We start from the raw sequence: 17739 nt of genomic DNA on the forward strand, positions 1-17739 counted from the left end.
ACCCTCAGTGTATTCTTTTAAAAGTCCCTGTAGCAATTATTGTTCCCACCAGACGCTTATGTTTCTTGTTTTTTTTGTTCTACAACTCTTTCCTTAGGCATGGCATTCTTACATTCATTCATTTCTGAAATACCACATGGCCCAGCCTGACAATTGATCATCTGAAGGCAATTCTGACTGCTTTGAATACTATACTGAGCTTAGAATCCTGGAATATCAAGCAGGTAGCAAACTGCTATTAGTTAGGTAGTCTGTTGTGAGATATTCTTTGAAGGCACTTTTCTTTGCAGTACTTTTCCACCTCCACATGATGTCTTCTTTGGTTAAATTATATATTGTATAAAATATGTATGTACTGTGCAAAAGTTTTAGACACCAAATACAGTTCTATATAGTACTGAAAAAATAATTATTTGACTTAACAATAGAACTTTGGTGCTATATAGAACCATCTTTTTAAGGGCTCCATTTAAGCATTCTTTTGGTTCTTTAAGTTGTCTTGGTTCTGCACATTCTTTAAAACTTGTAACCTTTAACTGCACATTATTTAAAACCCTGCTTGTTAATAAAATATAAGAATAGCAGATTTCTCCTGGACACCCAAGTCAATGCATGGATTTTTTAAATCTGTTGAATTGAACTGATTTGACTTAATGAGGTATTCATAATCCAAACCAGGTGTTGCATGATAACTACAAGTAAACATGATCTGATGGATGGAGTTTTGTATATATAAGTTGGTCCCCAAATTCTACACATTTTTATTTTGGTAAATAAAACCTTAGATATAGACAATGTTTCCACCTCTAATATTTGACATTATTATTAATTGATTATTCATTTATATATATGTTCTTTTATTGTATTTTTTGCAGGTGTCTAAACTCTTTTGCACAGTACTATGCATACACACAAACTTGTGTGCATTTCAAAACTAGTGTGTTGCCAAAAGTAAAGCATGTAATTTGCTACTTGTGTGGTGTCTATGCTGCAAGAAGTATCCTGAAGAAAGTCAAGTACCTCATATTTCTGTATTTGTTCCAAGGCATGAGAATAAAAAAGTCAAGTGTGTTCCTGAAGAATACCCAATTGTTTCCATAAGGTCCATACTCTATGTTTTCTTTCAATAAAAGGTATTCAGTACATCATGTAATGTAAAGGAATTAACTATTTCACACACGTGTTAGCAGCTACAGCGTTAAATGGGTCTCCACATATGGTCAAATGATATCTTGGCAAATAAAGACTTAAATGCAGACAACATTATTATGTCTCTATAATATTTTCTTAACTCTGATATTTGAATGGACATTACATGTTTTCCAGATCTTTATGTTGATCATGTCATCAAGTGAAAAGTTATTAAAGTTATCAAGTAAAATTATTTTATTGGCCTGAAAGGTCAATTTTGCCTGTACAATGGCCCTTTGCCTGTACAATGCAAAACTGCATATTGCTTTTTTGTGAGGCTGATATAGTATGTAAGTACTGTACCACACAGTCTGTGTCCATATGGTCCTTATATATGAAAAATAAGCTTCAGAAGTGACCCATAAATGTATTGTGTTTGTGACTGAGTCCTATGACACAATTATGAAAACTATGCATTTGCATATATCTGCCTTTTTAACATACAGCATCTTATTCTATTCCCATCTATTCCCTCTTAAGTTGGGGCTAAAGGTGTATACTCCAAATACCTTAGCCAAGTAAATGAAGTATGTAACCGATATGGCCAATGTAAGATATGGGCCCTTCAAGAAACAATGCCTGAAGGAAGTCCCATGACCTGCTGCGGCAATAAGATACTTGATAAGTACAAATGGTAGACTATTCTTACAATGTATTATTATATTGGATATACTGCTTGCATTTAAGGCACTTTCATTTTCCAAGATACCAGTTTTTGTGTAGCGTGCACTGTGTGGTAACATTTGTCTTAAAACTGGTTATTTTCTCTGCCAAGAATTTCTGGAAGACTGCCAGTCATGGAGAGTGACCTTATGCAATCAATAGTCATTCTAGGTACTCGTGTTCCAACCACAGTGGTTCTTGTCATATGATCCTACTATTTGTTGTTAAATAAAATCATAAAGTGTCATATCAGTTGGTGCAGATACAAAATTTACGTGCTATTTTTCCTCACTACAATATGGACTATAAATCTGTAATTAGTGCAATCCCTGCAGTATATCTGCATATTCACTCTATAAATACTCTTACATTTAATGGTCCTCTATCTCCAGTTGGTCAGGCACCAGCGATCGGTGAGCCTACATCTTAGCCACCACATGGCTGACCAGCCGCTGAAAGTCTATGGTGCGCATGTGGCCAATCTCCAGGACCTCCTCGTGGTTGGCGTGCTCTTGGCTGTCATAGTCGCACACTACCTTGTTGGTGATGAGGGAGAGGCCGAGGACACGAAGGCCACAGTGGCGCGCCACAATCACTTCGGGAACTGTGCTCATCCCTGGAGAACAGTCAGGTAGAGAGAGAGAGAGAGAGAGAGAGAGAGAGAACATGACTAAGCAAATAGAAACATGTGTTTGTTCAAAACTATGAGCTACACTGTGCACTGTGGGGTTGTAGGTGTGTACTGGGTATTCTGCTCATTTATCGCTTCTTCTGAAATCAAGGGTATTAATGGGTATTAATCCTGCATTTCTTGGCATAACTGTCTGTACTGTGCAGGGAAGGCTTTCTGCTAGATTTTGAAACAGTGCTGTGAGGATGTGATTGCATTTAATAACAAGAGAGTTAGTGAGGTCAGTATTTTGTATGACCACTACCTCACCTCATCCTCAACTCCCCAACTCATCCCAAAAGTACTGTATGGAGAAAAAAATACAGGAAATCACATTGTAGGATTTTTAAAGAATTTATTTGTAAATTATGGTGGAAAATAAGTCTTTGATCAATAACAAAAGTTCAACTCAATACTTTGTAACATAACCTTTGTTGGCAATGACAGAGGTCAAACATTTCCTGTAAGTCTTCACCAGGTTTGCACACACTGTAGCTGGTATTTTGGCCCATTCCTTCATGCAGATCTCCTCTAAAGCAGTGATGTTGACTGTGGGGCTGTCGCTGGGCAACACAGACTTTCACCTCCCTCCACAAAATTTCTATGGGGTTTAGGTCTGGAGACTGGCTAGGCCACTCCAAGACCTTGAAATGCTTTTTAGAGAGCGACTCCTTCGTTACTTGAGCGGTGTATTTTGGATCATCGTTTCATCTTCAATGCTCTCACTGATGGTCACAAAACATGGCCCCGTTCATTCTTCGCTTAACACGGATCAGTCGTCCTGTCCCCTTTGCAGATAAACAGCCCCAAAGCATGATGTTTCCACCCCCATGCTTCACAGTAGGTATGTTGTTCTTGGGATGCAACTCAGCATTCGTCTTCCTCCATACACAACGAGTTGAGTTTTTACCAAAAAGTTCTATTTTGGTTTCTTCTGACCACATGATATTCTCCCAATCCTCTTCTGGATCATCCATATACTCTTTGGCAAACTTCAGACATGCCCGGATATGTACTGGCTGAAGCAGGGGGACACGCCTGGCACTGCAGGATTTGAGTTCCTCTCTGTGTGTTACTGATGGTAGTATCGGTTACTTTGGTCCCAGCTCTCTGCAGGTCATTCATCAGGTCCCTCTGTGTAGTTCTGGGATTTTTGTTCACCGTTCTCATGATCATTTTGACCCCACGGGATGAGATCTTGCGTGGGGTCCCAGATCGAGGGAGGTCAATGGTCTTGTATATCTTCCACTTTCTTCCTGGTGTCATTCGACAGCTCTTTGGTATTGGCCATGGAGTCTGACTGTTTGAGGCTGTGGACAAGTGTCTTTTATACAGATAACAAGGTCAAACAGGTGTCATTAATACAGGTAATTCTTCTTAAAGAAGGCAGGTCTGTGAGAGCCAGAAAACGTGCTTGTTTGGGGGTGACCAAATACTTATTATCCACCATAATTTACAAATAAATTCTTAAAAAATTACAATGTGATTTCTCATTTTGTCTCTTATAGTTGAAGTGTACCTATGATGAAAACTGCAGAACTTTTTCATCTTTCTAAGTAGGAGAACTTGCACAATCAGTGGCTGAATAAATACTTTTTTGCCCCACTGTAAATTAGACCTTTAAATATTCTACAGCAGAAAGGCAGAATTTTAATGGACAATAAGCTCTAAGCCTAAGTAAATGTGTTTTTTTTTTTTTTATTTAAGTATAATACCCATTGCAGAGATTAATTATTTGTCTCTAATTGGTTGTCTGTTAAAAATGCTGCTAAAAAAACTTGCCCAAGGGGGCAGATAGAGGATTGGTTGCTAAAACGTGACTTTGTCTCCCATGGTATCTAGAGAGATTCAGCCATGCAAGCTCTGCCATTGCTTGGGACTTCACAAACACAAGTGGAAACCTAAATCATTACTAACTTACTGTGGCATCAACCAATCACAAAATTGATTTTCAGTAGGTGGGGCCGATTTCATGAAAACAAAATGTAACTGTAGGCCTTCTAGGAGCTCTTGAGACACGTGGTTGGCTGTGAATGTGAGTGGTAGCCAAACCAGGATTCAGATAGTTGTTAGAAATCAAAAACAGTGGTAGCACTGTGCAGTGACTCAAACAACACTCACTGAAACAGGCACTGATAAACTGCTACATACATGGTAAAATAGATGTTCACATGTATTCGCAAGCTTAAAATAATGTAGATTTTGACAAGCTTTATGTTTCTTTTAGAACTGGCACAAAATGTTAAGGTGCATTGCCACTAGCTTAGCATTACCATGGTACAATAATCCAATAGGGGGCTAGCCTTAATTAGCATTATTTTAGAGGTTGTATGACATTTATGGCTTGAACTGAGAGCCTAGAGCTCTTATAATCACAGTTCACCAGTAAAACTAAAGTATACTTTGTGTTTTTGCATGACTGACTGTAACTGACTGCATGGTAATACTCACCCACTGCGTCAGCTCCTAGCATTTGAAGCACTTTACACTCCGCTATGGTCTCAAAGGTGGGTCCAGCCAGCATGCAATAGACTCCCTGCCGGAGGAAGGAGGCACAGTTCTGCTCCTCAGCCGTCTGTCTGGTCAGCTGAGCCAAGTCTTTATCGTATGCGTCTGACATGCAGGGGAAACGCACGCCAAACCTGCACATAAGTAACAGTGCAGTTTACTTATCTCTGCTCCTTAATGAGAGAGTACCAGTCACCATCCAGAACTGCAGACAGTGCTACAGGATTAAAAACAAGTTAAAATGTTTGTTAAGTATAAAAAGGAAATCCTTATTTTGATTCATGCAGCACAATTTGCAGTTTTCGGCACATGTTTAGGTCCATGCTTTGAATGTGACCACCTTTATTTGCCTTTATAACAGATCTTTTAAATGCTACTATTCACCTAAACATGAACCAGATGAAAATACAAACCAATAGAGAAGCATGAAAAGCTTTGTGATCTCAGAATGTAAAGAGCACACCAGAAAACAGCAATATCTCACCTCACATCATTCTGCCCACACAGAGGATTCTGGCCTGCAAAGCCTGGGAAGTTGATGTGGTCCTTGATCATCATAATATCTCCCACCTTAAAGTCCACCTTTAGTCCACCTGCAGCATTTGTAACGATCAGGACCTCCACTCCAAGAAGGTAGAACACGCGCACTGGGTATGTTACCTGAGAAGGAAGACTGAGTAAGATCTTGCTGTGCAGGAGCGATGGGAACAATGGACCTTACTTAACAACCGTTTTAAAAAGACATTTCTAAAAAAACAACAACAAAAAAAAAACAAATAACAAAACAACACATATGCAGTTTTCATAAAGATTCTGACATTCACCAATGTTTCCTTATTTAGGATGTGTTCTGTTGACAAGGACAATGGGATCCATCATTATTAGGGCATGGCTGGGAACAATTCTGCAGTTTAAAAAAACGTCACGAATCTGATGTATTTAAGGAAGATATTGGTGAGGGAGACTTATTGGTGACCTTTAGTAATATCTACAATACAACAATACAAATATACAAATTCATCGTGTGATTTTATTTTGTTGTCATAATACACCAGACATTTAGATTAGGATGAAATACAGTGTTGTTTCCAAGCTGTAATAACAAAGTCGTCACAATTTATCACCCTTATCACATTTGAGGTCTTTACTCAAGAACTTCATGAAACATTCATAACACATACATAAATCATGTCATATGTCATAAATATATACACAGACAATAATATATACTATAATAACCAGTGTCATGATTGTCTTCCTAGGTGAAAACACTGCGTGCGTTCATCACTGTATTTTATAAATGTGTTTAATGTGTTATTAACAATTCATGACTGTTATGGATGTGAACTGCTACAAATATTTACAGGTAGTTAAATTTGTCATTTAAGCAATGATTAACATTATAAAGATATTTCTTCCTCCTTGTTGATGAGAAACAGGACACACACACACTATCATGCAGGTCTTGAAAAAGCATCTACAATAAGCAATACAAGTTTTGTTGGAATAAAATCTTGTATCTATATTTTTGTTCTTTTTGATTTTATACATTTTTGAAAGCACTGGTTTTAGTATTGGGCGTCAACCCCCATTAAGGTAATTCAAGTAGCGGAGCATCTAAAACGAAGACCAAATGGAGCACTTTGCTAATTGTCTTAAACAACATGTTATCGTTGGAAAATGTCAGTGAGACCATTGCAAGTCTTGCATGCCACTGTTGGGCCCTTGAGCAAGGCCCTTTACCCTCTCTGCTCCCCGGGCACTGGAGTTGGCTGCCCACCACTCTGGGTGTGTGTGTGTACTCACTGCCCCTAGTTTACTAGTGTGTGTGTGTGTGTTCACTACCACAGATGGGTTAAATGCGGAGGACACATTTCGCTGTACAGTGTACACTGTACAGTGACAAATATGTGCACCTTTACCTTTATGTTTCACCACAGGTGAAAGCTTTATATAAGATACACCAATGTTTTTAAGAAAGTTCTACAAACATTGTTTTTCCAAACGGGTCACTTTACTTTTTTAATTTAATATACACTTCAAGCTTGCAGAACTACCAGAAAACATATGTGTACAACAACATAGTATGTGTGAAACCCCAATGAAAGTTTAACTACAGATCATAGGTCTAGAGTGAGAAAAGGTCATGTGGTCTTAAAGGTTATTGGATTGAGGTGTCCATAGTCAAATTTTAACCATCTACTTTCTCTTAGGTATACACATCTTCCTGATAGTGCTGCTTCGGAAGCCTAAAGGGTCAATGGTTAAATGGAGAATAACCTTTGTGTCAGTCTGGGGAGGTTTATGATTGTCAGAAAGAAAGTGTCAACTGATGAATTATTGTCTATCACTGGTGGCTGTTTAGGATGTGGAGGGCGGAACTAGATTTTGAATTGAGTAGCAAATCCATGCTTGGTTCAAAGTTTGGGTTCTGAAGTAAAAACTTGTTTGAGCTGTGTGTAGCTTTTTTACATTTTTGTCAGTGCTCATATGCAGGTTTCTTCAACTAGTCTTTAGCATTTCCTTTTTTCCTAACTCACTGGTTTGTTGTCACTTGTGTGCTTATGCAACACCATTTGAATGGAACCCAGGAACCTTTTGTAAAATGTATTGGGTGTTGAAACAATCATACCATGTGATCTAATGCATGGATCTAATGCAGTTCACACCATTTAGAGTACTCAGCAGCATCTTAGAAGGTACAGTCTAGCCTCATGCGTGTTTCTGCATTAGCTTTCACTCTGTGCTGTTAGCTTTTAGTTTGGCAGTCATAAACAGAATAATTCAATCTCAGACACGATGAAGCAACAATCATGGGCTAATATAAAAGGTGAATCACAAGTATATGACATTTGATCGTGGAGCTGATAACATTTCACAAATCCCACATTGTCATAAAACTCCTCAAGCAGACCTTTCCAACCTCTGGTAGGTGTGATACGTATCTTAAAATTCAGCTTGGACACATTATCTTAAGAATGATCATGATGATATTCTTTTTATCTGTATGTGTAATAAGACTAAATCTACTACATCAAATATGCTTGATGTGTTCTGGTCCTGACCTGATGGAGATCTAACTGATCTAGTGTGAGATTCCTGTTTAATTCAAACAATCTTTATAATTCATTTAGTCATTCTTTTCATTTGCAACTATGTTTTTAGAGTCAGATTAAGTTGATTTACTTTGAACTGAAAATACATTTTCTTCAATAACCAGGATTCATACTGACCATATTGAGTTGGGGACCAGGAGCACAGTCTAATTTGGTGTAAAATGTAACTGTAACTACAAAATGTGAATTTTTCATGTACATAAATAGGTCCGAGCAGTATGTGATTTTAATCTTATCTAAAGGTAAAGGTGCACGTATTCGTCACTGTACAGTGTGGACTGTACAGCGAAATGTGTCCTCCGCATTTAACCCATCTGGTAGTGAACACACACTCACACACACACACGTGTTAGGGGCAGTGAGTACACACACACACCCAGAGCGGTGGGCAGCCAACTCCAGCGCCCGGGGAGCAGAGAGGGTAAAGGGCCTTGCTCAAGGGCCCAACAGTGGCAGCTTGCCGAGCCCGGGAATCGAACCCACAACCCTGTTATCGATATCCCGGCGCTCTAACCGCTGAGCCACCACTGCCCCTCATATAATAAATATAATAATATAATAATAATAATATAATAATAATATAATAAAATTGTAGTCAGTCAGATATTTCTTAAGATTCTGCCTAAAGCAGTTTTTGTAATTGCTTTTTGATTTGTGCACTCTAAAAATGATGTATTCATTAAGATTAAGATATATGTTTTGTCACTGTGTTGTATTGAGTTGAATATATGTTAAAATAAGGGAGAAAAGCATGACACAAGTGTCCAACACATAATGTGTTAAATCATTGGCCAATTATACAGCAGAATTCTGGTTATGTACCTGACAACTCATTAAAAAATCTCAACGGATGATGAAGGTATATAGTACTCTATATTGTGAGATACTCTTGGCTAGCATGTAAATAACTCCCAGTGAAAAGTAGCCAAGCCAAAGTACAGCCTCTACACTGCCAGGCTTTAAACAGAGATCGGTGAAGTAGTATAATCCCTTAATTAAGCAAAAGTACTGTTACTTACGTAAATAATGACTCAAGTAAAAAATAACTTTATTAAAATAACTGGGAGAAAAGCAGTACAACAGTACTTCTTACTATTTTCAGCATTTACATGCTAGTGTATCTACACAGAAACTGAAGTTTTATAAACTGTTACAACTAAGCCTCCTAGTAACTGTGATTAATATATTGACCCACTGGAGTCCCACATTTAAATCCACTATATTTAGTAACTTTGTTAAGATCATAAACTGTTTGTTTAACACAGTAAAAAACAGGAGGCACAATCCAAACATAAATTATATTTAAATAAATCCTTGAAATAGACATCATGCTACTTTTATTTACTCTGATATTTATATTGTTCTACAGTTGTTTCTTAATACTAATAAGTGGATGTTTAGGTACTGGAAGTCCACATTTAACAGGGTGGTATTACATCAGGTTATGTTTACTTTAACTGAAGTGATGGATTTGTTACTTCCTCCACCACCATGCCTAATGCCCAGGGGTGCCTGATCTCAGATCAGCTTTCTAGGTGCTCCTTGCTGCCTAGATTAACTAGTGCTTTACTGTGCTTTACAAAGTTGCAATTCATTTGCTTAAGTCCGTACACTGATTTTCTTTAATCCAAAGCTGACTAAAACCTGAAACTTTTGCCTGGATTTAACTTCTAAAAGACCCTGTGCTGAAAATTATTGCTTTGTGTCAGCAAAAGATTTCACTGTTGACCATATTTATTCGTTTGTATGACAAACATGATCTAACAAAGTCATACATATGTACATTTTTATTTGTTTTATGTCATAAATGACCCATAAAAAACATAAATAGGGATATACTTCACAAGCCATCATCTTTTACTGTTTACTTTTTACTCTGAAGAATTATTAACAAGATCTTAGCAATCTGAATTATGTTCTGGATTTGTGCGCACACTATCACAGGAACATGCAGCTCATCCAATAAGAGAGGCAGCATCATGTTTTATATATGGGGTGAATAAAATGTCTATATGCATATATATATACCTATATGCTGTTAAAAATGATTCTTCAAGATGTTTTAGTAAAGGCAATGGTTTTACACTATGCATTCAGCTACTCGAAAGTTGTACCCATTGCTGTCACAGATGTGCAAATGCACACACACATAGCTTGTCTAGTCCCTGTAGAGAAGCATTGCCAACAGAATAGGACTCTCTGAAGCAAATAAACATGAACCTTTTGGCACCATGCCTAGTGGCAGGCATGGGCTAGAGGGGTATAAAGCTGTGTTCGCTGGAATGATGGTGCTGCATCCAATACTTCTGGGATGAGAAAAAGAAGTTAGGCATGAAATGTTTAACAGAGTGATGGTGCTGCATCCAGTACTTCTGACATGAGAAGGGGAAGTAGGGCATGAAGACTTTAGCCCTGCTAGTTCTCTCTGTGAGTTGTTTATATGCTTCCATACACTGGAGCGGGAAAAGTAGCAGAAACTCAACTAAAAGTGATATAATGACTGAAGTGAAAGTAAAAGTGCTTTTTTAAAACATCAACTTGAATAAAACGCTGCCTTTCATTTACCTCAGATGTCTGAGCTGGAAATGATGTCACACCCAAATTAAACACATTCCCATTCCCATATTCTGTGCATCCAAACACCATGAAAACACTTCCACAGGTAGAAACTGGACATGTATAACACTACTGCTTTTGCTACTGGTGATGTATGGTGTGGCCATCTTAAATTCCGGTTTGGTGAGGCCCTTTCTGAGCATGAAATCCAACCTGGGAGTACCACTACTTAGTTCAAATACTAAGTAACTATGAAGTAACTATGAGGATTGCAGCACAAGCACACTAGTTTGCCAGGCACTCTAAAATAAAACAACAAATTTCAGAGATAAAGGTGTAACCAGTCACAAAGCAGCCCAGATACTGTCATTAAAACATAACTTTAGAATTAGAAACACACTTTACAGCCACTTAAGAAACACTCTTTACAATGACTATGGATAGTGGAATGGTGGGGAGTCACATCATTGCCCAGGGAACAATTGGAGGTTAGGTGGTTTCCTTAACTGGGACTGAGTTTTTCCATTTGAAAATACTCAGTCAGAGATGAATATACACTATATTGACAAAAGTATTGGGACACCTGCTCATTTATAATTTAGCCTTATTAGATTTTTAAAACCAAGGGTATTAAAAATCATGCTTTTGTTAGAGTAACTGTCTCTACTGTCCAGGGATAGCTTTTTACTAGATTTCAGAGCATTGATATGAGGATTTGATTGCATTAGTTAGTGAGGTTATGCCTTAGTGAGGCTGTCAGTGACCTTACTCAATGCAGCGAGATGTTATACTCCTCTAGCTCATGCCTGGCATTAGGCATGGTGCCAATAGGTGTGTGTTTATCTGCTCCACAGATTCCTATTCTAATGGCAAATTTCTCTACAAGGACTATACAAGCTGTGTGTGTGCATTTGCATATCAGTGTCAGCAAAGGTGTACAACTTAAAGTAGCATTCATTAGAAGGGGTGTCCACAATTTTTTGGACATAGTGTATTTTCCTTGCTCAGGTGGATATGACCATACACATAAAAACCCTCTTGTGAAATTCTTTCAGTTTGTTCCCTCCTGGGAACTGCCATGTGAAAAATTATTAAATGATCTTCTTAGCCTCTCTCTAGAACGCCAGCTTCTTGCTGTGTCAGGTTTGCTGGCACTGCCGGGTCTTAAAAGTGAACTCTGCAGAAGACTTTTGCTTTGCATGTCTTTTGCTGTCACTGCTGGACAGATGGGATGATGAGGCTCAGCTACTGTAAATGTGCAGGATACTCACTGTAGCAGTATTGTAGCCCTCGTAGAAGTGAAAGCGGCCCTGCATGCACACACACTGCTTCCCTTTCAGCTCCCCGAAGACAAGCTGACCCGCATGCCCTTCCACTGCAGAGAGAGATGGAGGGAGGATTAATTAATGTTTGCTAATGTAAGCAGTTATTGGACATAGAATAAGGTGAGAGAGGGCAACGTTTGACTGTCATTCCATTCACTGTTAATTGGCTGGCACATTGGCACTTTGCATGCAGCTGTGAGACCATAGCTATACATTTAAGAGCCATACATAGCTGATGACATCATTGATTAATCCCTTAAATTCTCAACTGTAGTGCACCCAAAGGTTTATTATTCCATTACTACAGAGACTACAGTGCAAACGAACTGACGTATTCAGAAGGTATGGAAGTGTATTATTTGAACATCATGAAATGAGGTAAGGTATTTCCTCTGTAAATATTATAATAATATAATATATTTGTTTGCTACATTAGACTATTTATTTCATGTCTGATTATATGAAGTCCGGTTTAGGCAATGAGTAATGACCCTTGCCAAACTACAGGTCTGAGAAATCGCTGTCAGAATTCTGGTTGAATATTTGACCACTCTTTATAGAAGAACTGCTTTCCTTGCACAAACCCAACTTTTAACCACAGCCCACATATTTTCAATAAGGTTGAGTTCAGGACTTTGCAAAGGCCATTCCAAAAGCTTAACGTAAGCCTGCTTTATCCATTCCACAACCTTCTTTGATGCATGTTTGAAGTCCTTGTCCTGTTGAAAACCCCAGTGGTGTCCAAGTTTCAACCATCTAGCTAATGGTTTGATGTTATGCTAAAGAATTTGGAGGTAGTCATCTATCTTCATTATTTCATCCACTTTGACCAACGCACAAATTTCTCTGCCAGCAAAACAGCCCCAGTGCATTAAACTACCACCACCGTGCTTAACAGTTAAGTTGGTACAGTGTTCTTGGTGTTTCTGGACACTCCTTCTAGTGAATGTAATCGGCTATTTTAAGATGCACCCATTGTTGACACAGGTTTGCAAATGCACACACACAACTTGTCTAGTGCCTGTAGAGAAGTATAGCCAATAGAATAGGAACAGGTAACCATAAACTTATTGACACCCTGTCTACTACCAGGTGTGGGCTAGAGGTGTATAAAACCCCAAGCATTAAGCTATGGAGTAGTGGAACTGTGTTATCTGGAATGATGGTGCTCCATCCAGTAAGTTTGGGATGAGTTTGGGAGTTGGGGATAAGGTGAGGTGGTGATCATCTAACATCCTGATCATATAGCTTAACGCTGAATAGCATAATGCGATCAAATTCTCACAGCAATGCTCCAAAATCAAACAGTTCTACCCAGCTGGGCAAATACTTCTTTAATACCCTTCATTTAGGAATAAAAAATGGATGAGCAGGTGTTCCAATAATTTTGTCTATATGATGTATTTGCTTGCTACATTAGACTACTAACTTGATGAAGTTCAGATCAGCCAGTGAATAATGACCCTTGAGAAACTGTGGGTCACAGGTCAGTATGGATTTAAATGGTAAGAGGTTTTAAATTTTCAAAATATAAAATGCTGTATATGAAAAACAAAAAAACTGACCAAATTTAGTACATGCTAAAATGTGACTCTCACAGGATGTACAGCATTTGCTGTTAGTATGCTAAATGGGTGCTATGCTAAGCTTGGTTCTGACAAATAAGAGAGATATTTGATGCTGATATATTTCCAAATGTTTATAACATATGGTTGTGTGTTAATATGCTAAATATATTTGGAAAATCTATGACTTTACAAGGAATTATTAGAGAGACTAAGGATACACATTTTGTTCAAACAACACCCACTCTTCACATTACAAAGTTATAGAAGAAAAACAACAGGAACTGCAAATCCCAAGGTGAGTTAAATTAGATAATGCTATTGCAAACCAATTCTGGAGCATTGTGACCACTAAGATCACAATTTAGGAGGTAACCTACCTGTACTGTGAGGGAATCGGGGAATGTTCTTATAAGGAATCTCGACCTTGTTGTCCAGCAGATCGGCCAGTCCTCCAAGGCCTGTGCCACAGATGATTGCCACTTTGGGTCGGATGTGTGTCTGAGTTAGCAACCAGTCCGCTGTCTCTTTGTACTGCTCATACTTATAACTAGAGACAGACAAAGCCATCATATCCATTATTAAATCAGAAATGCACTCACTCTTTAGTCCCAGTCACTCAGTAACAAGCAGTTACACACTGTGAGAAGTGTACAATCTAGGCTAGGCTTTAGTGTAATCTGTGTTGCTGCTGCCGCTGCTCAGGGTGCATGAGACATAAGGACTGATGAGTTGTCCAGAGTACATAAGCTGCCACTATAATAGCTTCACCTGCAGTTGACTGACTGGCGGTTAAGCAGCACACAGTGTAGCTGTCAGTGACATCTACTTTCGCCCCATTCCCCAACCTCCACTCACACACCAACACAAACACAACCAGAATGCACACGGACTCTGCAGAGAAATGAGCTGTCAACTACAGTGACCCTATCAAGTCCTCTTGGCAGTTTCATAGAACATGAAGAATTGTCTGAGATACAGGCCAGCAGAACACAGCACTTGGAACAAAGATAAATGGGCCCACACACAGTGGAACCACCTAGAGGAAAATCTAGCCTTTTTCATCCTATTCTCTTCTATTATTTATTTTATATTTTATTATATTTAGATAGATTTTATTCTATTATACTGGCACAGACATGCAATATTGCATTCAAATCCATGCATAATACATTAATCAACTATTCAGTAAACACAAAAACAGACAACACATACCAAGAGCATTTTCTTTTACATATTATATTAAATATCAATTCTATTCTATTCTATTCTATTCTATTCTATAAATTCTAAAACACTACTGAACACATCCAGGTCCCCATTAAGCAATCGCTAAACTACTGTAGCTTAGAACTCTCCATGTACTACATTTTGACCACTCTGTTTATAAGTGACCATAGCCATGCAAACAGTGACCAAAGTAGGTAAGAAGACATGCTCTGGTTCAGTGATTTACTAATGTTAATCTGTTGCCAATAGCAAATAGAGTGGTATCAATACATCATTTGATTCTGCTCAAGAAAAGCTTAAGAAATAGAAATAATATGCTTATAACAGATTTCCTGCTATTATTCTACTTATATCATATTTCCATAGTTTTGCTTTATTATAACTTTATTTTTTAACAAGATGTGCTTCATATAGCCATTATTTATCTCACTCGCGTGTGCAACGCTCCCAGAAATGACATGAAAACCCAGAAGCCCAGCAAATGAACACTCTCTACCCAAACGATGAGTAATGTAATGGGTTTGGACACTGAGTGATATACAGTGAAAATATTTTGGGATCAACTTAAAAGGTTTCTCTTTACCCTTTGTCTCTCTTTGCCAACACTGACCCTTATTCACCAACCTTTCTTAAAAATATGTTTCTGCTTAAAACCCGCTTACAGTTTTCTGACATTCACCAATGTTTTCATAATTCACAAGGGCAGTGGGATCGGTCATTGTAAGAGCATAGCTGTGAACGATTCTGTAGTTTAAAAAACACATCATGAATCTGACAGAGTTTCTGTCAGGACTTGTCTTCAGAACAAATGATGATGAAATTCCTAGGACGATATTGGTGCATGAGGTCAATTCAATATTTTGTTATTAGAAGTATTAAAGAGTAGTACTAATACTAATAGTCTTAGTAGTAGGAGCAGTAGCCTAACAGTAGCAGAACTAATAATACCAGTAGCAATAGTATCGTAGTAGTAATACTACTGCTACTAGTAGTAGTAATAGTAATGTGAGTAGTAATAGTTGTATTGATAGTAGTATTACTATCAGTGGCCACAGTAATTGGTAGTATTGGCAATAGCAGCTGTATAGCTGTATAGCTAATATATGTAGTAATATTAGCAGCAGTATCACAGTTAATACAGTTACTACTAATAATAGGGTGAACACTGCTAAATAGTAGCAGTAGTACATGTAATATACATATGTAATATGCCTCTAATTTGAATCTACATCATCATTAACACAGAGGGAAATGTAGTTAGTGATTAGTCGGGAACTGTATATATCATTAGTGGCAGTAAACTGAGCCTGATGTCTAACTCATTCACAACAGCGTCCCAAAGGAAACATTCCCTTTTGTTTTGTGCTCATAAATGCTTGTTCCCATGTGATTTAGAAACCATAAAACTTCAGTCACCATAAACGTTTATCTCTGCCCGTTTTACAGGCTGCTTTAAATCTGGCTTAGGTCTGGTGCTGCCAGTGCTGGACAAGTGGAACCAGAGAGCGTGTGGAGGAGTACAGACGACCGCGTTCACGTTCAGCTGGGCGCTGTGTTGTAGCTGCGTTTATATGGGCACCACTGGAGGCCATGTGAAATGGAGGCAGTGGGCTGGGGGAGGGGGCGCTGTCCGTGGTGCTAACACACACACACACACATGTACACATACATGTACATACACACACACACTGCGGCCTCAGCACTTGATCCAGAACAGATTCAAGGCAGTTTCCACAAGGCTGAGCTTCTGACCGTGTAAAAAGGGAGAAGGGAACCCCCCTATTGTAGACCTCATCGAGAAGACGTTTAGTGGCTGTCCTTCGTGGTGTTACGTGAATAGGTGTCTGTCCCTTTAAGAGCATGCCCCAGCCTCGCAGGACAGCTATTCACGAAACTGGATAGGAATATATCGTTGCGCTTATTGTAATCGAGTGGCTGTATCTAACCAAACGCTGCTATGGTCCCCAAGTGAGTTTGCAGGATTAACGCCATGATACAGTCACCTGGGATATTATTATTATTATTATTTAGACAGGATTTACATACTACAGTCTGGGATCGATCGAATTGATCATGTTACTGCATTCATAATTGTGCCGATTAGTAATTGCACATCATAAACCTCATAAACCTCAATTCATTCCCCAAAAATAACAGAATCGAGCATTTCAGTGAACTCGACGCTTCAGGCGTCCTCGGATTTGGACCGTTACGCTGTGGTCAGGATTAACCCCACGGTCAGAAATAAACAACGAGGAGCACGGGAGCTTTTTCCCTCTTCAGCTGTCTTTTCTTTTATTATTCCTGTTTATTTCGATGCCATAACAATCTGATCAGATGTAGCTTGGCTATGCAGTAGCTATAATTCCAGGTGAATTATGACTGGCGCTGTGTGGGTTTCTAGCTTACCTGCACTGGCTGGATGCAGACATGTCCGCAGAGGCTGGCGAGCGACCCAGAGGGGGAGAAATGGTTAGTCAACTAAAGGAAGAAAAAGACTGCTTTATGCTCTGTGTGGCTCCCCTTTATATGTCGCTTACAGTAGGCTAACCGGACCGGTCACACACACACACACATGCGCCGCGGCGTTGAGGAGAGGTGGCGTGATGGAGGAGGAGCTGCCTGGCTCGCGGTTTCTTTGAAAGGGGCTCCGTCGTGCTAATCCAATTTTCTGACAGACTGGGCCGCTCGCTGACCCGCAAGCAGAGAGCCCGGAGAACTGTCAGCCGGCCAGCAAATACTTCAGCACGGCCTCACTGACACTGCGGCAACACGGCCGTGGCTAACCTACCTCTTTAGCCTCCTACTGCGCTCAAATACACTAGAAAATGCAGCAGTGGAGCTCTTAGACACTGCTATATAAAAACTGCACTAAAATATGAATAAACAGCAATATGTCACTTCATTTGATTCTT

General features: G+C 38.9%; 1 protein-coding gene across 1 annotated transcript; it reads right to left on the minus strand.

The window, feature by feature from the left end:
- Positions 1 to 65: 65 nt before the first annotated feature.
- Positions 66 to 17508, minus strand: pnp6 (purine nucleoside phosphorylase 6). Its single transcript, XM_072694887.1, has 6 exons — positions 17234 to 17508; positions 13975 to 14144; positions 11976 to 12079; positions 5517 to 5692; positions 4976 to 5166; positions 66 to 2470 (listed from the first exon to the last, which is right to left on the minus strand). Exons 1-6 carry the CDS (start codon positions 17254 to 17256, stop codon positions 2274 to 2276), a joined length of 861 nt encoding a protein of 286 aa, XP_072550988.1. The 5' UTR covers positions 17257 to 17508; the 3' UTR covers positions 66 to 2273.
- Positions 17509 to 17739: the final 231 nt, after the last annotated feature.

The sequence above is a fragment of the Salminus brasiliensis genome, chromosome 13 (assembly GCF_030463535.1).
Source record: "Salminus brasiliensis chromosome 13, fSalBra1.hap2, whole genome shotgun sequence".
In the NCBI taxonomy this organism is placed as follows: domain Eukaryota; kingdom Metazoa; phylum Chordata; class Actinopteri; order Characiformes; family Bryconidae; genus Salminus; species Salminus brasiliensis.

What these genes read in the sequence shown, in the direction of transcription:
- pnp6 (XM_072694887.1), bottom strand. Translation starts at nt 17,256, where the DNA reads ATGTCTGCATCCAGCCAGTGCAG. An exon ending in TCTGCATCCAGCCAGTGCAG is followed by an intron (nt 14,145 to 17,233) that starts GTAAGCTAGAAA and finishes GTCTGTCTCTAG; the next exon opens with TTATAAGTATGAGCAGTACA. An exon ending in TGTGGGCAGAATGATGTGAG is followed by an intron (nt 5,167 to 5,516) that starts GTGAGATATTGC and finishes ACTTATGTGCAG; the next exon opens with GTTTGGCGTGCGTTTCCCCT.